General features: G+C 36.3%; 3 protein-coding genes across 6 annotated transcripts in view; all 3 read left to right on the top strand.

The window, feature by feature from the left end:
• LOC132124152 (5'-AMP-activated protein kinase subunit gamma-2-like) overlaps positions 1 to 2,910 on the top strand; it is a 71,072-nt gene extending 68,162 nt beyond the window's left edge. For all 4 annotated transcript variants that reach the window (XR_009426723.1, XM_059535008.1, XM_059535009.1 and 1 more), the window contains one exon: positions 2,304 to 2,910. Coding sequence is in view for 3 of the 4 variants with exons in the window: in XM_059535008.1 (XP_059390991.1) it covers positions 2,304 to 2,341 (38 nt within the window). In the remaining variant the exon portion in view is untranslated. The remainder of the gene's footprint in view (positions 1 to 2,303) is intronic.
• A 2,190-nt stretch (positions 2,911 to 5,100) lies between these two features.
• Positions 5,101 to 12,725, top strand: LOC132124150 (cytochrome c oxidase subunit 4 isoform 1, mitochondrial-like). Its single transcript, XM_059535007.1, has 5 exons — positions 5,101 to 5,252; positions 7,417 to 7,510; positions 7,634 to 7,795; positions 9,131 to 9,262; positions 12,456 to 12,725. Exons 2-5 carry the CDS (start codon positions 7,417 to 7,419, stop codon positions 12,587 to 12,589), a joined length of 522 nt encoding a protein of 173 aa, XP_059390990.1. The 5' UTR covers positions 5,101 to 5,252; the 3' UTR covers positions 12,590 to 12,725.
• Positions 12,726 to 14,070: 1,345 nt separating this feature from the next.
• LOC132124149 (apoptosis regulator Bcl-2-like) overlaps positions 14,071 to 24,776 on the top strand; it is a 45,344-nt gene continuing 34,638 nt past the window's right edge. The window contains exon 1 of the mRNA XM_059535005.1: positions 14,071 to 15,331. Within this exon, the coding sequence (XP_059390988.1) occupies positions 14,777 to 15,331 (555 nt within the window). The 5' untranslated portion in view covers positions 14,071 to 14,776. The remainder of the gene's footprint in view (positions 15,332 to 24,776) is intronic.

The raw sequence follows: 24,776 nt of genomic DNA, 5'->3' as shown, positions 1-24,776 counted from the left end.
AGTCAAGTTTCAACTCATATAAAACACTCTGAACCGTGAAATCAAGATAATTTTGATAAAGCGCTGCAATGTATGGAAGGCATTTTCTGCCAAATTTAAATAAATAAATGAAATGATTAAAATTAAAATTAAAACCAGATTAACTATTTCATTACAGAAAACTGTACGCAAAATATGTGACAAAATTGAGAATGAAATTAAATGATTTCATTTTCACGGTGACATACCTGTCAAATTGAAAAATAAAATGCAATTGCTGATTTCACATTTCATTTTCAATACAGTCTCGAGGCAAGACTGCCAATATTAAAATGAAAAGCAAACGTGAAAAAGAAACTACACATACAGTTTTTACAAAGCTCTTTATTAACGCTCACGCAATAATAGTGACACAATTCAAATTTAAATGTAAATTTTACTTATTTTAATTCCTCTTTTATTTCACTGTTTTCATTTTCGTTTTCATTTTCAAAGACAACCTGCATGCAAATTATATGTTAATGAGTGGGTGTGGCTTATTCAAGTAACGGCGCTAGAGACAATCGTCGAAGTCTCGTGTGCATGAGTTGAATGGTGGTTGAAACAATGTGTGAAACGACATTAAAATGTGAATATATTGTAATCGAGACATGGCGAATCTGTTAGTGAGCTTTTGCGGGAAGCTGCTGCAGCATTAGAACGTGGAAGAAACAACCAGCCTGACCAGCATGCGTCAAACCCTCGACCCACTGCAGTTCCTCGGCCTGAGCCTCCACGAGACTCCCCGGAAAATCTGCTGTCTGCTGAGTTTGTGACGGCTGCAAAATGTCCAAGTGTATCCAAGATTAGGGGTGCTCCGATCACGATCGGCCGATCATTATGCGCATCTCTTCAGTAAAGCCGGTTCTCTAATCAGCGGTTAATTCCATCAGGTGCGTGATTTCACATGGAGCAGCTGTTACTACACAGAGCCATTGTTAACTGAGAAGATGCGCCAATAAACGCTGAAAATGAACGTGGATTTGCGCATCTTCTCAGTTAACAATGGCTCTGTGTAGTAACAGCTGCTCTATGTGAAATCACGCACCTGATGGAATTAACCGCTGATTAGAGAACCAGCTTTAGGCTACTGAAGAGATGCGCATAACGATCGGCCGATCGTGATCGGAGCACCCCTATCCAAGATAGATTCAACTCGTAGCAAAATGAAGTCATTATCATCCGAAATGTTTGCTAGCTGGTTTAATTCTGCTAATATACTGGCCATAACCGCCATTATAGCTCCTCCACGTAACAACGTAATTGAGCCACACCCACTCATTAACATATAATTTGCATGCAGGTTGTCTTTGAAAATGAAAACGAAAATGAAAACAGTGAAATAAAAGAGGAATTAAAATGAAAAGTAAAATTTACATTTAAATTTGAATTGTGTCACTATTATTGCGTGAGCGTTAATAAAGAGCTTTGTTAAAACTGTATGTGTAGTTTATTTTTCACGTTTGGCTTTTCATTTTAATATTGGCAGTCTTGCCTCGAGACTCTGTTGAAAATGAAATGTGAAATCAGCAATTGCATTTTATTTTTCAATTTGACAGGTATGTCACCGTGAAAATGAAATCATTTAATTTCATTCTCAATTTTGTCACATATTTTGCGTACAGTTTTCTGTAATGAAACCGTTAATCTTGTTTTAATTTTAATCATTTCATTTATTTATTTAAATTTGGCAGAAAATGCCTTCCATAGCAATGATGATGTATTTTGTAGTCCCATTTAGCCACTCCCTTTTTAGACAAGTAAAAGCTTTAAACAGGATTTCTTCTTGTTTTAAAAAGTCTTAATTTGATCCATGATTCATGAAATCATGGCATTAATTAATGCATACACTGCAAAAAAAAAAAACGTGTTTTCAAGTTCTCACAAAAAAACTCACAAGGACATACTACTAGCGCATTTTATGTCGTAGAATAAAATGTTAAAATATGAGCTTGCGTTAACTGACCTTATTTAAGGCATTTAACCATCAACTTAAACTTCAGGACGATGGAAACAGAAGTGCTAAAATGCTCAGTTCTGGTTTTTAGCCACTAATAGATCAGTGGTTTTAGCATAAAAAATATGTCATACCTATTACACTTCTTATTACTAGCAGGTGTATGGCAAGCTGTCTGGAACTAAATTGGGCAGGAATCCAGATCTCCAAGCAGCCCTTGTTGAAAATAAATGTTCGTAAACTGCCTGCTAGTGCTTGTAAACAGTATTGCAACTAAAAACTGACCTCTCTTTTACAGTACATAATATCTACTCTCTTATCTTTGCAGGTATGACCAGGAAGGAGAGAAAAGTGGAAACAGAGTGATGCGTGCAGTGATTGCTGGGTCATGTGACGTTGCTGTCAAAGACTGAAGTAGAAGCAGTGACCACAAGTTTGCGCCACATATCAGAATGAAAGCGTGGGACCAACGAATTTGACCTAGATGTGTGCTGTTAGAGGGCAAAAGAAGGGGTATATGGGTACACGGACTGCTCGATTGGGCTGTTATCTGATTTATAGATGGACGTAGTGGATCATCTCTTATTCAGAAGGATACTGTGAACTCTGCCTATTTTATCACACTAAGCTTCTGCACGCACACTGATAACTATACTTTTACCTAGACCTAAAACAACGCCATCTGGTGTCTAAGTAGTGGTCTGCACACAGACTACGGATTGTACCATAATCGCCTCTGTTGGAGGGGGGTGTCTCTGTGTTTGCAGGGCATTCAGTAATAATCTCAGTATCCAATGCATGTTATGACGGTGTGTTCTTTGTGTATATACGACTTTCATCTTGTGGAGTATGAGTCCGGTTCACATATTTGTACTTTTCACTACTCCTGAATTTAGAAACTCGTTTAGTCTTTCTCCGCCACAGTCCCTTTGTAAATGGTGCCTTCTGTCCAGCAGTTATCGCCCACTACTGGTTGCCAACGGAACAAGATTAATTGAATGTTTAAATAAATCGAAGTGAATGTCACAGTTGTTAAAAAAAACCAAAAGCCCCTTTTTGCTGTTTTGGTGTGTGTCACTACTTTTATTTATTGCAGAGCTCTACATTTCTTCACTTTGGGTGTTCATGATTTTTCTTGATGTTTTTGAAAGGATGCTGTATATGATAATTAAAACGTTTATTTAATTATATTTAGCACTTTTGTAATTTTGAGAGTGATGTCTAAGTGTGAGAATGGAAAAGCCCCTATGCAGTAAAACCACGTGCTGATCAATGACTTGATGTTCAATGCAATTCAACCTTAAAATCCCACTTTTTTTCCTGTCCATGAGGTTACTGACCTCTTGTTTGTATCAACTGTACTGTACACGCACGCAGAGCTGTCTGAGGAATCTACAAGTGCCAGAGAAAGGTCTATTTTTCTGTGTTTTAAATGTTGTTTGTAATACTTTACATTTTAAGTTCTCCTCATGTTTTACAGCTATGTTAGTGTTGTCATTATAAAAAGAGAAATGTCCAGAGATAAATGCATATCACTGGCATAAGATGCTGATGGATAATCATGCTTTATAGTAATTTTTATTTTATTTTATAGGTAAACAAAAATAATCAAAGTCTCTAAAACTTTTTTTTTTTTTATTGTGATTGCTGGCAAATTAGTAAAAAGGAAAACATGTTTAGCTGTGTTTAGTGTATGCTTTTGAAATAATAACAAAAAGATGGAAATGATTTGGCCTATGAAAAGTTAAAAAATATTCAGTAACATTCTGGGTTTCCCAGGTATTATGCTTTAAAATAATATCCTTTTTCATGAATATGACCATTTTTGCCACCGTCGGTATAGTGGAAGTTACAACAAAACTTCCAAAGTACTATTTGTTTATAAATATAAACAATTAAGATATGGATTAACTGGAATAATTACACATTAATGGTGTGGACAATGCAGCAGTGGTGGGAGAGTAAATCCAAAGACAAGGCAATTTCCCTGCTGAAAAAACAAAAACAAAAAAAACCTAAGCTGGTTTTAGCTGGTGGTCCAGCCTGCATGGTCATAGCTGGTCAGCTGCTGGTTTGATAGGAGTTTTGGCCACAGCTGGTCAGGCTGGGAGACCAGCTACTTCCAGCGAAGACCATCAAACCAGCTTAGGCTGGTTTTAGCTGTCCATTTATTTATTTGTTTTTTCAGCAGGGCTGGTAGGCCTAAATCTATCCAGGATTCAACAAATGTTGTCAGTTGGAGGCGTGACAGGTCACGTGACATACCATTTGCCCCTGAGGGAATTCTTACACGATGCCTTCGAAACAACTTGCTGTTTTAAATGAATATGTTTACCAGCTTCACATAGTATTTATTATTGTTCTTGGAAACACATTATTTGCGGCTCCAGGATGTAATATCAGTCAATAAGTTTTGGGCTTCTTCAGTTACTTCTCTGACATATGAAATATAGCCTAGGCTATCCGTTTATTGAACCTTTAGACAAAAATAAATAAAATAAAAAATTACAAAGTGTATGTGTTTTATGTTTTTTTTATATCATCATAGTAGGCTTTCATATCCTAGTATGAGAATATGGAGTTCATATCTACTCGAGGAAGAACAAGTTTTAGATACAAATTGAGAAAAAATAGGCAATTTACTGCTGCTGTTAGCTATTTATAAGGTTAAAAGGTGGATGAAATGCATATACCTATTCCTTGTGATGTAAATCAATGAGATATTTATAACAGAATAGCAGACATCAAATGCTCATAGGCTATACCACGAACTTAAGGTGGACACTTTTACATTTAGCCTATACTAAAAGGTCTTTAAGTTGTAAAAAAAACAACAACAACTGTCAGTCAGAGGGCAGAAAAGCAATAGATTGTGGTTTAATAGGTTTAAATAACCATGCGTTCCTTCCCTGTTTGAAAGACATCAAATATCTTAAACGGAATGCAAAAGATTATGTGGAGATTACCAAAACTTGCAGGACAAAACACATTCCTATAGATGTGAGTAGGAAGACCATTCAGACATTGTCGATGAAATACAAATCTCTATCTGGATTAATCTCTGTAGGTTAATTTTAAAAGGCCCCTTTAGCGTTCGGTGCCGCGGTCCGTGCGCCTCTGGTGAGCAGGTTCCTGCCTCGCGCTCATTGGCTCATTTCGGCTGATGGCAATAGACACCTGACTCACAAACCTCCCGCTTCTAACTGATCCATGAAACCATAAAGACAGAGCACGTAGGCAAGTTCTTGTCGACAAGCTCAGACCTTCACATCTTAAGGTAAATTCATATGTGGAATTGAATAGTAAATTATTAAATATAAATACTCATTGATGCTTATTTGCTGTATTCCAGATGTGCGTGTGAAATAAAAAGAGTTAAAAAGATAAAGAGTTAGGCTAAGAGTTAAGAAAGTTTCTCTGGGATGAAGCCAAAACATGCAAATTATTTCCTTAACTACGCATTTATAGCCTTTTAACGTTTATGCATTTTTTTTAATAGTCAGTAAAATGTTACAACTGTTCGCTTTGCATACTGTAAATCCGTCTAAAATAACAGCGTAGCCTATTTACAAACAATATTTTGAACTTGAAATAACTTTTTGTGCGTAGACTAGGCTATATTTTATCAAATGTAATACTTCATATAATTATATGCGGCTAATATCTCAAAGTAGCCTTTGTTTGCATGATAATTGTCGATTGCAAATATTGAAAGAATGCGCGCGTGATGACTTTATATTTAGATTAGTATTGTTTCACTTTGCTAGATATTGACGTCACGCCCCCCGCGAAGTAATTTTAGCGGCTGCAGAATATTCTACGTGACAGAAGGCACATAGTCAATTTCTCCAACTCTAGTTGCATATCTGCTCGTTTATATTGAAAACAAGCATATTTGACAGGTGCAGGTTTATGAAAAGTGATCTTTTGAATTTATTTCAACAATCTTAAGCATGTTGCTGCCCATTTCATCTCTGTGTCGAACACCAGTGTCATTAAACATTTCACGTTTACCATTTGCATGTATTAATTTTCCAGAAGCGCTCTCGCAGAAACTCATTCAAGGTCATTGGCTGTGTGTCCTATGACCAGGATTACTTTCACTGCATATCTGGGCATCACAAGCGCAAGCTGTCCAGTCAGTCACTCATGCTCTCTATATAGGCAGCTCTTGGTACTGTTCATCATGGTAACCATAGTAACTCCAGTGCCACTGTGGAATTCCCTGAATAGGACTCTCCCTCATGGAAAATCTGGGAAAATTAGGAAATTGTAAAAGTTTGAACAAAATCTAAAAATATTAAACAATGAAATGCCCATAGCCATTTCTATTATTCAACAGTTTTGTGTCAGTAATATATTTTTTGAAAGAAATCAAATTTATTTAGCATGAATGCATTAAATTGATCAGTAAAGACTTTTGCATTCATTTCTATTTCAATACAATGCCCTCTTTCCATACATAAAAGAATTAAAAAAAAATTAACTCTTTTCAACACTGATCTTAAGAAATGTCTCTTGAACAGCGAACCAGCATATTAGAATTTATTCCTGAATGATCATGTGACACTGAAATCTGTTAAAAATTCAGCTTTGCCATGACAGGAACGAATTACATTTTAAGATTATCGAAATAGAAAACTGTTCATTTAAATTGTACTAATATTTTACAATATTACTGTTTTTACTGAATTTCTAATTTAAAAAAATGCAGCCTTGGTGAGCATCAAGAGAACATCAAAAATATAAAAAATCTGACTTTTGAATGATAAAATTGAAGGTAGATATTGCTCGGTTTTAGGGCAATCTCTTTAAAGGTGCAGTCCCTGTAATGTAAATGAATGTAAAAATAAGAAATGTAGAAGAATGGTAACCATACAGTTTTTGTTCCCATTGACTTCCACTGATGAAATGACATGGACAAAAAATACAAGGAACCATATCTGTTTGATTACCAACATTATTCTTTCTATCTTCCTCAGCAGAAGAAAGAAATGCATACAGGTTTGGATTGGCATGAGAGGGATAACAAACATTTAATTTTGGGTGAACTATCCCTTTAAAGCTTCTTTCAGCTGAGCATAAAATAAGGTTTTTGAAGAGAGTGGGTAACCAAACAGTTGATGGTAGCCGTCAACAGTTTGGTTGAAAACATTCTTCAAAATATCTTCTTTTGTACTCCGCAGAAGACAGAAACTTAAGTTTGGATCAGCCGTGCTGTACCATACAGTGGAAAAGCGCCAAATAGTACAAATACATTTTTACAACAAGGGCTTTGCTGAAAACTATGGTCAAAACTGGTAACTTGACCAAAGTGCAGAAAGTCACCTTCCTATAAATTTTGAGACCCAGCTATTGTCATGCTGATCCCTGTATGACTTTCCTGAAAGCTTAATGAGTTGTCCATAAGGCCGGCCAATACATGTTGGCACTGTTTTTAGATGCTGGCCTCTCGTGCACTGGTGCGGGGACTGCAGTCTGGATTCTGGAGGAGGGTGTCAACTTCATCTGCCGCCTGGGCTGCACACACTCACGGTGACAGTACACTCTCAAGGGCAATAGAGACCATACAGCTGTCACTCACATCTACCTATCTATCTATTTGGACAGATACTTTCAAACTCTTGACTGTTGTTGTTCTTGTGCATTTGTCCTCAGATGTTGATGTGATTGATTGCTCCATTCCTCAGTACAATAACCGTCTGGACACGCCATTGCCAGATGTTCCATTTGTCAGAAATCTCAGTGCCGAACAGAAGAAACTCAAAGAGAAAGAGAAGGGATCATGGACCCAGCTCACCAAGGAGGAGAAACTGGCTTGTAAATCTGCATGACTTAGACCAACTTTTAGCTTTTTAATCTACTGCTTAATAAGCAAATAAATCAGACATACATCTACTATTGTTACAAGAACAGGTTAGACTTTGACCCTGGGTGTGGAGGAAACTGTTACACACTCACAGGGCAGCTGAATATTTGTTCTTACAGTAGATGTAGATATAAACATGCTCACATGTCATTTTTTACTGAAAGTAGAAGTAGGTACTGTAATGAAAGTATGATATACAATACCATTTAGAAATCGGGTTAATATTAATTATAAGACGAGATAAGAAATTAATACTTTTATTCCACAAAGACACATTAAATTGATCAAAAGTAACAGTAAAGACATTTTTTTAAATTATAAAATAATTCATCAAATAATTACAGTTTCCATAAATATATTAAACAGAACAGCTGTTTTTAACATTGATAGTAATAATAAATGTTTACTGTTGAGAATGATTTCTGAATGATCAAGTACTTAAGACTGGAGTCATGGCTGCTGGAAATTCAGCTTTGTCACCACAGGAATACATTTTAATTTTAAACACATTAAAACACTGTAAAATGTAAGAAAAAAAAAAAATATATATATATATACCGGTATATATATGTATGTATATGTATATTTGTGTATATATATATATATATATATATATATATATATATATATATATATATATATATAATTATGGCTATATAGGTACATATCCTTTATTTAGTGTTGCTCTAAGTTGGACAGTTATGAAGAACAGCTTTTTGATTGAACACTTGGCAGAAACTGATAAAATTTTCTTGAGTAGCTATTAGAGTTATTTGCTTTTACAACTGAGAGGATTCAGCAGGATTTTTCCAGTTCTAGTAGAAGCTTAATGTCACAAATCAGCCATTAGTTATCAATACAGCCTGGTATAAATATAAAGATTATTTTTTATACTTTTTTTAATCATTTTCTATATTGAATTATATTTTTATAATTTCTTTTTATTTATTTAAATATTTCTGTTTTATATTACTTTGTGATGTATAATAGATTCTTTTACCAGGGTAAGATCCCTCAAGGCTGAATTATTAATATAGTAAATGGGGCATGGATCTTGGGAATTACAATGATTATGGCAGATATGTTAATGACTTCACACTCATTTGGCCTCAGGTATTAAAAGTTCTTTCCCACCAGATGGCAGCGTTGTACAAGTGTTTGAGTTGAATGGTGGCAACCCTACCTGCCTTTAAGTGTGCATGCAAGCAGGGCAAGCTACTACTGTAAATCCAACAGTTACTGTTCAGATCATCTGTGGTGTTTTGTTTTTCATACTTTTTTTGCAGTATACAGACTCACACATGAGCTGTCGTATGCAGAGATGAGGCAAGGCTCTAAAGAGTGGATGACTGTCCTTGGGGGCATCTTCATCTTCCTTGGCTTCACCGGGCTGGTGGTGTGGTGGCAGCGTATCTATGGTGGGTTTATATATGTATGATACATCCTCTTAAAGATGCATAATGGTTTTTGATTACCAGATTATCATGGCAGGAAAGCTCTGTTGCTTTGATGTGAGATTCAGCTGGATTTAATTGTGTTGATTTATTTATTCATACAATCTGAAATCAGAAACAGTTATCAAATCTAAAATCATCATGACAGATTGGGTTCTGCTAAATTAAAGGAATGCAAAACATCCCCCCACCCTCATATCGTTCTTTCTTCTGTGGAACACAAAAGAAAATAGTATGAAGAATGTTGATGAACATGTTTAGGTTCCATTGACTTCCATAGTATGTTTTGTCCAAGTCAATGATACCTGAAACTGTTTGGTTGCCAGTATTCTTTCAAATAATTTCTTTTTATTTTATTTTATTTAATTTTTTCGTCCCATAGACTTCCATAGCATTTTTTTGTCCCATACTATGGAAGTCAATTAGATTCAAGACTCTTTGGTTGCCATACTCTTCCAAATATTTTCTTTTGTGTCAAATTTACTTCCATAGTATTTTTTTGTCCATATGAAAGTGAATGGGACCTAAAACTCTTTGGTTGCCAGTATTCTTTAAAATATAATCGTATGCGTTCCATGGAATACAGAAAGTTATACAGGATTGGAACATCATGAAGGGGAGTAAATGATGACAGAATTTACATTTCACTAAAAATGCCCAAAACCTTGCTTAAAGTTCATTTCACTTGGATTTAGTTCTTTTTTTTTTATCCTTTTCCTCTAATGTGACCACCAGTTCTCAGAGCACAGATCGCTCTGATTTCACATGTCAGATGGAAGAATCAGCAAAACCTTTTCACCTGCAGCACACACTCCTGCTGAAATAATTGGACTGGGTTGTATTTTCCAGTCAATGGTTTGAAGGAGCGAAAAAGAGGGGAAAGATTCACGTGTTTGAGCCATGGCTTCAGTTCAGGAATCCCTTAAGACCCTGAACTTCTTCAAGAATGATGAGAAGATTTCCAAGGCTGTGTGTGCCTAAGATGGATGGAAAGCGGTTGACATGTTTAAAACAGAATGAGTGTGCATTGTGTGTGTGTATTAGTATAAGTTGTGTGAGCGGAAGCAGATGAGTCTCCTCCATCTCTGTCTCAGAAGCCCCAGTTCTTTGAGGAAGGAAGTCAATGCTACATCACCTCAGGAGAGATGCAGTAGAGGAAAATACCGCAAGGAGGGTAGAAAAAAGAAAAACTGTGAGAACAAAAGTTTGATGAGGATCCTTGAGGGGGGAGAAAGAGAGGTGTAGCCACGTCAAAGCCAGAAAGGTATAGAAGTCCAAAAGTCAGTTGTCGGTTGAGCACTGGGTATTTCCCGCAATGTCTGGCTCATGTTGTGACTTGAAAGACTCTACTCTGGGCTGCTGTTCGTCAAACTCATTAGGGCTGGGTATTAGGACTTGTCTGAGGTTGACTTTAGCAATTGTCTGGATTTAAAAGAGGAGATGAAAGGGGAAAGGCACCTGGGATACAGTCCCTCCACAGGTTCTTATTCTGGGGTTTGCAGGAATCTGTGCCCCACAAATCCTCAAAAACTGAACAGAATGTCCTGTACATACCTCAGGGCAGGTGCACTGACTCTACCTGGCAAAAACAAAATTCATAATCTTATTGATGTGTTTGTGTGACAAGAACTGTACCATCTGCCTTGAGGGGTCTCAGAAGGGGAGATGCCCTTGAAAAAAATTGACATAGTATAAACCAAACAGTAGATAACAGTCTGAGTCCACATCGAGAATCTGGGATTCAAAATTTAACTAATGTACAACAAAAAAATATTATGAGGTAAAATCAATGTGGACTGCTGTCATTATAGCAATAATGAAAGAAATGCAATGTTTATTTATAAAAAAAAATGTAAATAAGTGTTTTCTGTCTGAATATATTTTAAAATGTAATTTATTCCTGTGATGCAAAGCAGAATTTTCAGCATCCATTACTCCAGTATTCAGTGTCACATAATTCTACCTATCATTATCATTTTAATATGCTGTTTGCTGCTCAAATTATTATCAATGTTGAAAACTGTTCTGCTGATTAATATTTTTATGGAAACAGTGATGCACTACTGTTAAAAAGTTTGGGGTAAATGAGATTTAAAGGTTGAAATTAATACTTTCATTCATCAAGGAGATATTAAATTGATCAAAAGTTAAAGACATTTATAATATTACAAAAGAGTTTTATTTCATATAAATGCTATTCTTTTGAACTTTATATTCATCAAAGAATCCAGGAAAAAAATCTATCATGGTTTCCACAAAAATTGTGTACAAAATTGATAATAAAAAGAATAATGATTAATAATCGGTCATCAGTTGTGCAACAAATTAGTGTATTACATTAATTTCTAAAGAAAAGTGTAACATTGAAAACTAGAGTAATGGCCTGTGAAAATTCAAATTTTCAATTCAAATTTATATTATGCTGATAATATTAAACATTAAATAAATAAATAACAGAAGCATTTTTATAATAATAGTAATAGAAGCAAGTTGATTTTTGAACTGCAACTGCAACCTTTTTTTGACATGGTACATTTGCATGTTTATTGGTTCTATTCTTACATGAACCAGGTCTGTGATATTAGCAGACAGGTTTGTGCATGTTGTGCAGACGCAATGTGTTTCTCTAGTTTGTTTACTTTTTTTTTTTTTTTGTCCCATTTTTGCCTGGAGGATATAACTCCACAGAAGAGTCTGAGCTGTTGGTTTCTGCCCTCTGTTAGTTGGTCGCTATGTGCTGTTGAGCTTTTTCCTTTTTTTTTTTTTTGCTGACAAGTCTACATTTCCAGTAAGGGGGGAAATAGAAGGGGATTTTGCATGATTAACTGTTTTTCACACTCGACACTCACATGTTTTTCTTTTACACTTTTTACAATTATTTATCAGTGTTTTATCTTAAGCTTTTACAACTCTTAATAAATTATGCGCTATTCTGTGAAACAAACAAATGAATGAATGTAAGGGGATTTCTAAATAAATAAAAAATACAATTCAAATTTGGGCTGTTAATATAAAAAAAAACTTAAAATTCCTACTCGAGATTGTGAATAATTGATGACAGAATTATAAAATTTTGGGGGAACAACTTTTACACAAGAATATTACTTTCATTCTCACTCTTTCTTGATGTCACCTATGTTGTTTTTCTCTTTCTCAGTGTACGGTGATGTTCCGCACACTCTGTCTGAGGAGTCGATGGCACAGCAGACGCAGAGGATGATAGATATGAGAGTGAACCCTGTCCATGGATTCTCTAATAAGTGGGACTACGAAAAGAAACAGTGGAAATAAATGCATTCCACCTTAATTTTTAAAAATGTTTCAGGATTGCATTAATGAGATGTTCCAAACTCAATAATGCTGTGCAGACAGCCGACAGCCTTAAAATAAATGTGAATCTAAATAAATGCACTGAATTAAACTCTGATCTGCTTCAGTATTTTTGGCTTGGTACTGTTTATACTGACAACAAAGCATTTGTGTTGGTACATTTAACCTGATTCCTGACTACCATGGAAGTGAATATGTGTTAATGTGATTGGCTGGGGCAGATAGTGCAAGAGAGTGTGTTATTGGCTGAGGTGTGAGAGTTGATCCAATCACTTTCCAACTGCACAAAATGACTTCTTATGAGCGTGTGTCTGTGTAAAAGGGAAAGCATATCTTAGGTGCTCATGTATTCCACATTTTCCATCATTTTGAAAAGATTTAGTACAGTTCACATAAATAGTTGTGTGTCAAATAAATATTTGTAGCTCCACGTTTAAAACAGTTTTAGAAGTCACACATTTGTTACTGCTTGAAATGTCATATCAACTAAGAAGACACGCTGCTCATTAGGTTCAGTGGTTAGCATAAGCACTAACCAGTGAATTTAACATCAGTGATTTAAAGTAGTACTTTTGACCTTTCCTAAAAGCTTGAACCAAATTTTCTAATTGCTCAGTTAACTGATTAAGTTAAAAAGGCAATAGCATAATGCTATGGCCAAAAAAATGATATGGAAGTCTATGGGACGAAAAAATTAAATAAAAAAAAGAAATTATTTGAAAGAATACTGGCAACCAAACAGTATCATTGACTTGGACAAAACATACATCAATCATTTTTTTATGGATTATAACTACTCAGAAATTATTATTCCCATAATTTGTATGACTATAATAATAATAATTATATATATATATATATATATATATATATATATATATATATAAGATTGATAATTCATATTATTAATATTACTACTATTTAAGGATGAAGCAAAACAGTATAAAATAACAGTAAATGTTATTTTTTAAATATTTTTATTTCAAATAAATGCTGCTCTTTTAACTTTGTATTGATTGAATATTGTGTTATTTCGAATATTTTGTATTCACCAATAGATCCTGAAAATTTATTTATTTACTTTTAATAATAATTGGCCATCAGTAATAACTGATAATAACTGAGCAGCAAATCTATCTATCATCTTTGTATTATAGCCTACACACATTCAAAACCTGACGTTTGAACAAAATATGTTGCGATCTTCCCTGTTTCCCCTAACTGGACATTTATTTGTCAAAGTATCCTGTAGGTCTACTAAAAAACGCCTCAGCTATGAGTCGTGATGAGGGAATAACGAAAAGAAGCTTTGACAAAGCTTTGAGGATTGAGAAGAAGTGCACTTTAAACTCGGGCACCATAAATTCTCTTGATCTGGAGAGTCCTAGTACTACGCCAAAAGCAATGAATGGTGTGACGTAGAGGAAGTGCTCCCCCCCCAGTAGAGCGAGGATCTTTAGTGATCAGTTTCAAACGCGTTCTAGCGTCGCTTCAATGAACGCGCCAGCATCGATGTCATTCGTCGGCGCTTCATTTATGCACGATCCGCGGCGCGCGCGTTGGAAAAACTGTATCTTGCAAAAGAATGGAAATCTACTAGTACATTTTACACACAGCAAAAGTGCTTCTTCGTGCGCTGACTTGGTCGCTATTTTCTCTTCCGTCTTTCTGTGTGAGCTCGAATGTCAGTGGAATAATTAGAAATAGAGCGTTTGCTTTAACTCTCTACTTCGGTCTCGTAACGTCAACGACGTCGCCTCTCTTTTTTTTCGCTCTTGGCTGGAGGTTCACTGGAATATAAGCGCAGTGAGTTTGAGAAGCGGCATTTCTCGCGCCGCGCTCGAGACGTGTGCGGATCTAGCAACGGCTAATCCATGACCACATCAGCGCGCGCTGGACGTCGCTGACAGCTCTTACTATTAAGTTAACAGATAACGTTTTTATGAGTCATAACCAATGAATGTGAAACTAAATAATACAATTTTCCTTAAAAAATGTTTTTCTAAATGAGAGAACTCACATCAACGCCATGTGAATGTGGCATTTTTCGGAGATTTTTTTCTGTGAGAGGACGTTTTTTCCGTTACGATGTACTTCGAATAACCGACTTTTCCCTGCTCGCGTTCGTTTTTATCCCATTTAATAACGATGGCCAACGAAATTCGCTTTGAAAATCGGAATATTGTGGAGAAATACATCAATATCAAACTTTCAAAGAGGGGATATGTGTGGAAATCTCAATCTTCTGGGGAGGATGATGACACCGTCAATAAAGGAGTCGAGGACTCCTCTCTAAACTCTGACAGGAGGCTCCAGGCTCCCTCAGCCGGCGGGGGGAATGACTCTGAATGCCTAATAGCTCACCGGGTCACTCGTTCAGACCCTTATTCAAGGATCTACCGGGCGCTACGCGAGGCTGGGGACGAGATAGAAAGGATGTACCAGCGTGAATTTGAGGAGATGTCCCACCGCTTTATATTCAGTACCAATACAACGCAACGCAGCTTCTTAGCCGTGGCAGAAGAGCTCTTTAGAGACGGAGTGAACTGGGGGCGGATCATCGCTTTCTTTGAGTTTGGTGGGACTATGTGTGTGGAGAGCGTCAACCGGGAAATGGCGTCCCAGGTAGATAATATTGCACACTGGATGACAGACTACCTGAACGGGCCTCTGGAAAACTGGATCGAGGAAAATGGAGGCTGGGTAAGTTTATGGTCAAATGGTCGTTACCCTTGCCCAGTCGTCTATTACTTCCTTGCAGCAGAAGTTTGAAATATTGTCTTGTTAAACACTGAAGACTCATGCAGTTGTGTCAACTATCACCTGTTAGTATGTAAACAAACTGTCATTAATGTCTTAGTAGAATTAGATTCTGACGAGGCCCCTGTGTGTTTATTGCATCCAAAAGTATTTGTGCCTCTGAGTCCCGGTCTTGTCACTGAAGCCACTTAAATGCTGACCAAGTTGACAAATATAGACTAAAAATATTTTCGACTGAAAAAAAAATGGACAAAAAATATCGATTATTTATCCTGTAGTGTACAGATTTTTTTGTCCAATCTAGTATAATTTCCTGCCTGCAGCTGACTGCAATTAATGTTTACGGCTGTGACCTAGCTAAAGGCTATTCTATATTTAAAATATGTACCATCTGAACTTCCTGTTTAATTAGGAGGTATGTCATCACTAGTCAAATATAAAATAAAATAAACAAACGTATAAATAATAATAATTCGATTCATGGGGACTTTATGGTGTGCAAGTTGAGTATTTATACTTTAACAGCTCACTGCGTCTGCAGTGCTGTTTTAATAGAATGGGATAATTATTTGAGTTTTTAACAGTTCAGTCAAGGTGAAAGTGATAGTTCAATCAATATAAGCCACACCCCTCTTATGTCATGTAAAAAAAATTGAGGTAGACACACTTTTTCTCAAGGACATGTGACTTTACTGACATGTGCATGCTAGGTCATTATGAATTATTAATGATTGTTTGGTGGTAAATAATTTCAACACAGATGTAAAAGGTTTATGGTAAAAATGGTATATATAACAAATGTTTAACTGTAATATATTAATTCTAAGTATATTAATTTATATATATTTATATTAATAGTTATTATATATATTATATTCATAAATGTTATTAATTTAATATATATATATATATATATATATATATATATATATATATATATATATATATATATAAGCAAACATTTTAATTACAAATAAGCACCAATTATGTTTATATTAAATATTTAAAATTATAATAAAATGTTTTATTATAAAAATCTAAATAATAGTAAAGAAAAAAAATATTTAATATTAAATAATCTTTACTTTTTACTCTATTTCAAATATGTATGTATAACTATTATTAAATTATAATACATACACCAAATATTTTATATGTATACAAAGCTAAGCTTTATATGTATACAAAACAAAGCTGTATGGCCCTATTGGCCTGCCCTTTTTTTTAAATTCCAATTATCATTCCTGGTTGGAGACTTTCATTCAAATTTAATGGTGCAGCAGTCAAATATTACATAGAGCATATGTGTTCATTTATGCTGTCTAGGTTGTAACTTACAAACAGGTCTGGTGCAGCGGGACCCTGGTGGGTTGTTATTAAAAAGAAATGAAATCTGGCATGTATAAAAACCGAGTATATCCATGAATGCCCAACTTCCTAGTCAAAACAAGTAAACACTTTTTCTTCCTTCTTTTTGTCTATATAGAATCCTTGTTTTAACACTATCCTTCACACTCACTGCAGTGCTTTTGTGCTGAATTATTTACGGTATAAATTGGAGCAGCCCATTATGGTTTGTGTTGTTCCTGTATGGGTGGATTGACTCCACCCTATATTAATACGCAGCGCAGCATCTCAGAATCCCCAGTCTGAGATGAGGAGACTATCTGTTTTCTCCAAATCAAGAACTGAACTACAATATGTGTTTGTAATGTTAGATAAAAAAAGTATAATGGTATTAAATTGCAATTTGGGAATCTTTTCCCTTTCTATTCAAATAATTAACCATGTGAGCTAGATATATTAAGAGATGGTACAGTCTTCTTCAGACTGCAGACTATAGGTTAGCCTAGATTCTCCATTGTCTGGTACAGCTGTGCAGGTGGCCCAGCAGAGCCATTATTCCTGTCTGGACAAAAGGTGTGCTGGGGCTGAAATAATGATGGTCATTACTTACCACATCTGCTGTAGGTTAGACTGACTCAAATGGCTTATGATAAAGTGAAGTACAGAAAGAGCATTTCAGATCGACTGCCATGCACAAACACTCTCCAGACGCAATCCTTATTTCGTTATTTTAAAGGTCAGTTGTAATGAATAGGTGGTTGACTTTTGTATTAGCTATATGATGCATGACTGTATCAAGTTCATCATGTGAAGAGATACAATGCAATTAGTACACAATTAGCAGAGAAGCATTTTAATAAGCCTTTAACACGTGCATGCATTATTCACAAAGCTCAGCACTTTTGTCCAGAGGCGATAAATGATTTATTTCATTTTGTCATGAAAAGCATTAAGACTGTTATTGCTGAGAGAATTGGCTTGCTCGTGAGAGTTAAATATTACACTGAGTCTGTCATTAACGGCTTCTTTAAATGTAGGATTTGTTTTGAAGTATTTGACATTGATATATACTCACACAGTGGATGCTTCCGACTTGATTTCTTCTGTAGTTAGTTATTTTAGGGGAATATTTATTAAGTTACTGATAATGTCCCAATTGCTTACCATCAGAGCACTGGTGCTGTTCAGGCCTGTTCATTTGCACACGTCTGAAGAATGCATTTAAAACTCACTGTGTGGAGATTTATAGGACTTTCATCTCAAGAGCAGAAGCATCAGTGGGGATGCAGCCAGTAAAAATATTACTATAAGCTGTACTTGAATGTAACCATGTTCTGTTACTCTGTATAAAGTTCAAGTGGCTCAGGTAATGGAAGAAGAACTTGCAGGTTTTGCTAAGTGTATAACAGTTACGAAGTCAAGTGTTTTGTGGTATTCATTTCCCGTATTAGAAGGTTTTCAGAAGGGCTTCCCATTTGCCCTAAATTGGTCAGATGGCTTTACTTCTCTTGTCGAAAGAAATGTCCTCTCCACCCATAGTTAATCCTGACTTATTATCCTTCTTTTGAATTAATGTGATTCATTAATCCTTGGATAAAGCCTGTCTGTGGAGAATACATGATTCAACGGTACTACAGCACTCTGTCTTATTATTATTTTTCCATGCCCCTTGCAGGGATACCCCGTTTACCCAGCATGTCTTTGAGACCATTGTCTAACTGTACTTCTGTCACTGTCACAAGTTAAAATGGACTTAAAAGACTTTTAAAAACATGTTCTGTTTATGTAGATGGAATTTTGTTTATACAATTATAGACTGTTGACAAGAGACATAATTAAATTGGCTCTTTCAGATTGCCAAATTAATGTACTAATTCTAAATGACGTAAGTTAAAAATGCCGTGCGTCATACCTAATATCAAATAATTATTATTGCAGCTAAATAACAAATGGCTTGCATGAGGCTGGAAACTGAATTAACATAGTCTTGTGCTGCTTCGAAGGTTTTCCATAATCTGTTTTGGCCTCTCTTGTGCCCCTTACCTAAAAATAGCCATCAGTAGAGGTGTTTTAGAGGTGAATGCAACAATAGACACTCGGCTACTTTACCTGCCTTTATCCCTTTTCCACAAAACAAGAACATCCTATAGATGTTCATTCTGTGATGTTCATCCTCAGATTTCATTCTGTATGGAAACACCTTTTCCAGAACTCTAGCAGCTTATTGAATGTTTGCACATACAATATCACACACTCTAAAAGGTGTACATCATGTCATTTTCACAACTCACCCAATTCAAAACGCTATTATAGAGTTTTTGTTTACAGAATTTTTTAGGAAGGGCATCTTATCAGTCGATATGTTGTTAATTAACAGGACAATCCATTGAACATAGCTGTATTTCTGTCCCTCACAGCAAAAATGCACTACCCTGACTAAGGTCTATACAGTGTATGCTATTTATCATGTAGAAAAATGCATATATTTAAAATACACTTGTCATCTTTTTATATATGACATAAAATAATGTTAAAATAATTTGTAGAGAATGTTGAATTAAAATAACTTTTTGAAACTGTCCGATTGCTTGTTTAATGTGTTTAACAGAAGCTGTAGGAGTGTAACGCAGGTCCATTGCCTTCCAAAATTTGACAGCATTGCACGTGGCAAAACAGAGCAGATGCTGAGACCGTTAGGACTTCTGGTTTGCAAAATGCTTAATGAGCTTTCTCATTACTGTGTAACCGCTTTGAGGTAGTTCATTTAGCATGCCCAAACAAATTGATGTTTACTGTTATCTTAATTGCCATGTTAGTGCTGAGGTGTAGGTAAAGATGTAGCTCTGTGGGTTTGGTGAATTGAGATTAAGATCAAGTGCAATGTGTCTCAATGCACAACATGCTTAATGATCTCCCACTTATTGTTGAGATAGAATAGATCTATTAACAACAAGTCAATCTGCAGTTTATGTAAGGTTCAGCATAAACCTTCATAGCTTATTATAGTCTTACTATCCTAATGACTTCCTGAGGCTGCCTGGCATATTCTGTGTATTGTTTAACTCCGGCCCCCATTCAGATATTGAAATCAGTCTGCGCGTAAGTTTGTTTAGACAGACTACAATTGCGCAGGTGCTCACCCACATACACCACATACCTGCGGTTCATTACATGTTTCTGGCTGTGTACAGTACACTACTTATTCTCAAGCCTTAGAGGTGTGTTTGACCCCACCTGGGTGTTGCGTTCAACACCCAGTCACCGAGTCAAAGAACTTCAAAAGCTCTAACATCATTCAGGTATTCATTTTTCCCCAACATGTGCCTCCTACAGCCCTTTCAAGTGACATTGTTTATGAAAGCGATATCAACACGAAAGACAGATCATGAAAATTAAAACCCAGTGAAGAGAAGAGAATAGAGTGTCTCTTTTTGACAGTGATAATGCCTTCAAACAAACCTTCTGTGTATTTTACCATTGCAGTGTAATCTGTTCCTGTGAAGGTGCCAAGAAAGGTTTCAGAAGAAAAGGACTGTGAGATTAAAAAAGGAGAAGAAAATGGAGAAGGAAGATGAAGAGCAATAAAAGAATATAGGAAGGATGAAGCACTGTAGAATATGTGACCGTGTAAAGAAAATGTTTTGTTACTGCACCTTCCTGCCCAGCTACTGTCAGGATTGTGAGGTTGTGGCTCCTGCTCCAAGGGGGCAAGTTAGGGCTCTAAGGGAGTTTCTGATTGGCTGCCAGAGCGCTGCATGTTGCCTTGGACCTCAAGGAGAAACCCTTGGCTGGGTGTGTCTGGAAAAGCAGCCTGGTTGAGATGCTGGGTTTTATTTTAGGGCTGGTAGTGGTGGGAAAATAAGGATTCCCTTGCAGGTGTGGTCTCTTTGGGTTGAGAAGCCAGATTCTATACACAAAGACACAAAAGTCATTAAGAAGACATGGGTAATCGCTCAAATCATAAAAGAGTATTCACTGACAAAATTATTCATCATAAAATCACTTGAAAATGTAGGTTATCTCATTCTTCCTTCCCTTTGTAAGTTATGAAGATTACAGACAAGGGAACAAATTGGATGTGAAAGGTGAGTTCAGCAGTGAAAAAACATACTGGGTAAGCACCAAGCGGATTTTTATGTTAAAGAATGCCAAAACATTGTTGTCCCTCATCGATCTCTCGATTTTATTCACTGAAACTTGCAGTGAGTCATTAGAAGAAAACCTTGGCGAAGCTGAAATGTCTCAGCCACATTTATGTTTTTAGTTATTGGTTTCCCTGAAGAGGTCAGAGACTCGCAGAGAAAGTTATAGGGACATTCCCTACATACACACAGTGTTCTTGATGTTCTATTTTGTAATTGCATGTTATAGATTTTATTGCAAATTATTCATTTTCTACATTTTTTTGACCTCGTAATCAAAATGTTATAATTTGATCTTCCAGTGAAATGTCAGACTTCTCTCTGTAGATGTACACTGAACTTCTACAATCCTTTCATCCACTTAAACCCCACCCCTCTACAATCGTCTGCAAGCTTTCATTCATCTCATCTCAACATCCAGTCAACAACTGATGGATGCAACCAAGTTCCCAAGAAACACTACTTCTGTTTAATTGTGACTTTAAAGAGATTATGTGTAATGAATAGTAAATAAAGTACAGAAATCACCTTTAACCATTATTAGGAATAAAATGTAAATCACAGATAATTGATTTCCTGTAATTGGCTTGCTTTCATTTTAGATTAAGATGCACATTGACATTGATTGTTTGTGTTTGTGGATAGTGGGTTAGTTATTTGGACAAGTTGACTTGTGATTAATCAAAATGACAGTGCTTGCAGATCAGACAGGCTTTGTATTGGTTTTGAGTTTTGTCTGCCTTTGATGCTGCGATTTTGAGTTTTCTCACCCTTTTATATGTGCCTTATGATTTCAAAATAAATTTTTTCCTTTGCACCTGTTCACTGTAGAATATAGGAAAAAAGACAAAGGAGGAGGGTGACAAGCTCATGTATGTTTGCCAACTTATATGGTCCTATAGTTCCTGGTTTAGGGCATGTGTCTGACTCAATGGCCCCTCAACCACAACACATTAGATTAATTACCGGATCATTATCTTTTCAGAGAGCTGTAGTTATATACACAAAAATGGGGCAGACTGTAGGAGAGCTTGCTTGCTTCATACTGCTCATGTGCATTAACAAACACTCACTGTTTGGTGTGCGGGCATGCTCACGCAAGCTCATTGATTAGTGAAAATGTTGTTGTGAGTTTACTTGCTCACAGTCAGATTGCAACTGATTCAAACTCCAGCACAAAAGTTGTCAGCCTTGGCAGTTGGCTCTTAGCAGCCCTTTGCAGTATATCCACATTGGTGCATCTGCCCCTGAAAGAAGCCACAGACTCTCACAAACATGTGACGTGCTGTGAAATAAAACCCAGACAAAGGCTCAAAAATGAGTAACAAAAGGGACTTTTGCTGCTGGCCTCATAAAGAGTTTGGGCAGGTTTGGATTTTGTTTTAATGGAATTAGAGCAATCTTAGAGTACAGTATGGGTTCTTTAATTTCATACTGTCATGCCTCTAGTGCTTTATTTTTTTCTTTAATTTGATTATCATGTTGACTTTAGATGGTCTCCATTTCTTAAGTTAAAACCCAGGCCTTTATTTATATTTATTTTTAGATTCACCCTCTTCTCAGGCTGCAGTTTTGAAGAATTGAGGACTCAAGAGTGTCGGGGCTACCTTTTGTCTCTCTGTTCTTGTTTGGCATAAGTGTGGCTCAGCATGTCCAACTATGCACTGTTCTTGTCTTATCTTTTGTCTGGAGGGAACACGTTTCTTGGTGGATTTTAAGCTTTTCAGGGCTGAAGCCAAGTATTCCCCACATTGGGTACCTCAGGGTCAGCCCTATCCATCGCTTGCCATCAGCTTTTTGGTTTCCTCCAGGCACTGCAGGCCCTGTTGATCTCCTCCTTATCCTCCAAAAACCGTTTCTACCACCCGTCCAGCATGAGCCAACATAAGTTTCAAAAACATGCACTTCTTGTACAATATGTGTCCTCCCTTAACTGCTCTCCCAGGGCATTGAACTGAAAATGGCAGACCTCTCACCTACAGTACGTACTTGGTCCCAATGTGGCCGAAAAGTAAGTCGTTACTTCCATTTCATTGCAACTGTTTTCATCAACGTCCTCTAATTTTTGGTTTACAGAATGGGGAGTTATTCACTCAATGCATTTCCAAGGAACCCCCGCTGAATGCTAATAAGATGTTATTTCAAGATAGCACAAAGTTTGAGCAGTGCTGGGTCCAGATATGGCAGAATCAAAGCTAAGATAAGTCAAACAGTAATTATGTATTTTAGGTTCATCCAACGCAGCTTGAATTATTCATGTACATTGGGAAAGAGGCAGTCTTTGCCTGTTAAAGCCTCCCTTTAAGATTAAGACTCTCATTAAGGCATGTTGAAGTAGATCTAGCTAAGTAATTGAGGAGAAGTCTTTGTCCATTGAGGAGAATTTATCTCTGTAAGTTTGTCTTTTTGTGGACCTGGTTTGAAAACCCCTCTTCTTGTTATTGCTTGAACGTGACTGTGATCTGCAGCTCCAAAAGGCATTAGCACTGCTTCTCTCCACATTTGTCAGCAGAGAACCTGTGCTCATTCATATTTGCTAGGGCGGGTAACCTCAACACTAAATGTTCTTTCCTCATAACACACCCTATTATATATTCATAAAAGTCCAATCAAATGTCAGGCAAATGTTGAGAATGACCGAACAGGCATGTCGGGAATACAGAAATGTTTGTTGTTCTGCTGACCTTCACGATTTATCAAGCAGCTAGATAACATTTAATACTGATATCTAATATCAAATATGAATTTCTGAAAACTTAGGCTCTGAGTCAGAGTTAAGCTGATTTTGTGCTCAAGACACATTTCTTATTATCAATGTTGAAAACAGTTGCTTAATATTTTTAATACATTTCCCCAGAGTCTTAAATGAATAAAAAGTATTCATTTTAAATATTTATTTGTACCAATATATATTTATAAACACTAATATAAATTCATTAGCATTTTCTTTTGTAATATTATAGATGTCTTCAATTTAGATCAATTTAATGTGCCCTCGTTGAAAGAATTGTTATCTTTCAAAATAAGAGTTTTACCTTACATTTTACATCCTACTGATATAATTTTATTACTGTAGTGAAAAGTACACTGCTTTTAGTCAATGGTAATTCAATACACTATAGTGAATAACAGCACTGATACCAGCTCTTTGCTTTCAATTCATTTTCTAATATCCCATCTGTTCCAGTGACTCAGATACTCTTGGATGGTGCCGCTGGACAGCCTGCTCTTGGGGGAATTTCCTTGGTGACATACAGTAGTGCTGCTTACTTGGATTAGGGATAGAGCTGATACAAAAAGACATACGTTTTCCTATTTGTCTTGCACACAACATCAGTCCTGTTAAAAACTATACTGTTAGTGGCAAAGCACTGGGATCAGAACAGGAAATGTGGGGCACAACCCTCTTGCTTGGATGAGGATAGGATGTGTGGGTTAGCTATGAGGGAGCCAAAAGCACATTCCCAGAAGGCTGAACACAGCTGGGGAGCTGGATTCTTGAACAGCAGAGCTTTGAGAGCCAACAAGCCATCAGGCGCATGTTGTAATTCCAGCCTTCTGATTTCCCTGCATGTTGACCACTTGTGGCTACATTTCAGTATGTAACGACTGCTGTAATTAATGCTTGTTCCAAAGTCTGTGTGGTTTTATTGTCAGCATCAGTGCTCAAATGAATCTACAGGTTTAAGATTACCATTCTTTGGTGAAGGTAGGGAAGAAAACCTATGAATTCATACTAAAACAAGTATCAAGAACACCTAAACCTGACTGCTAGAGTTCTGAGATGAGAAAGGATGCCTCTTTTTTTTACTCAAAGTATTCTCAGCTGGAAGTATCAGAAGTGCTCTCAGAGTGCATTCATGCTGAAAGAATAAAGCAAGTGTTTTGTTTCATTGAAG

This window comes from Carassius carassius, chromosome 42 (assembly GCF_963082965.1).
Source record: "Carassius carassius chromosome 42, fCarCar2.1, whole genome shotgun sequence".
Lineage (NCBI taxonomy): Eukaryota > Metazoa > Chordata > Actinopteri > Cypriniformes > Cyprinidae > Carassius > Carassius carassius.
The sequence above is the reverse complement of the archived record's forward strand: the minus strand, read 5'-3'. Positions and strand labels throughout refer to the sequence as shown.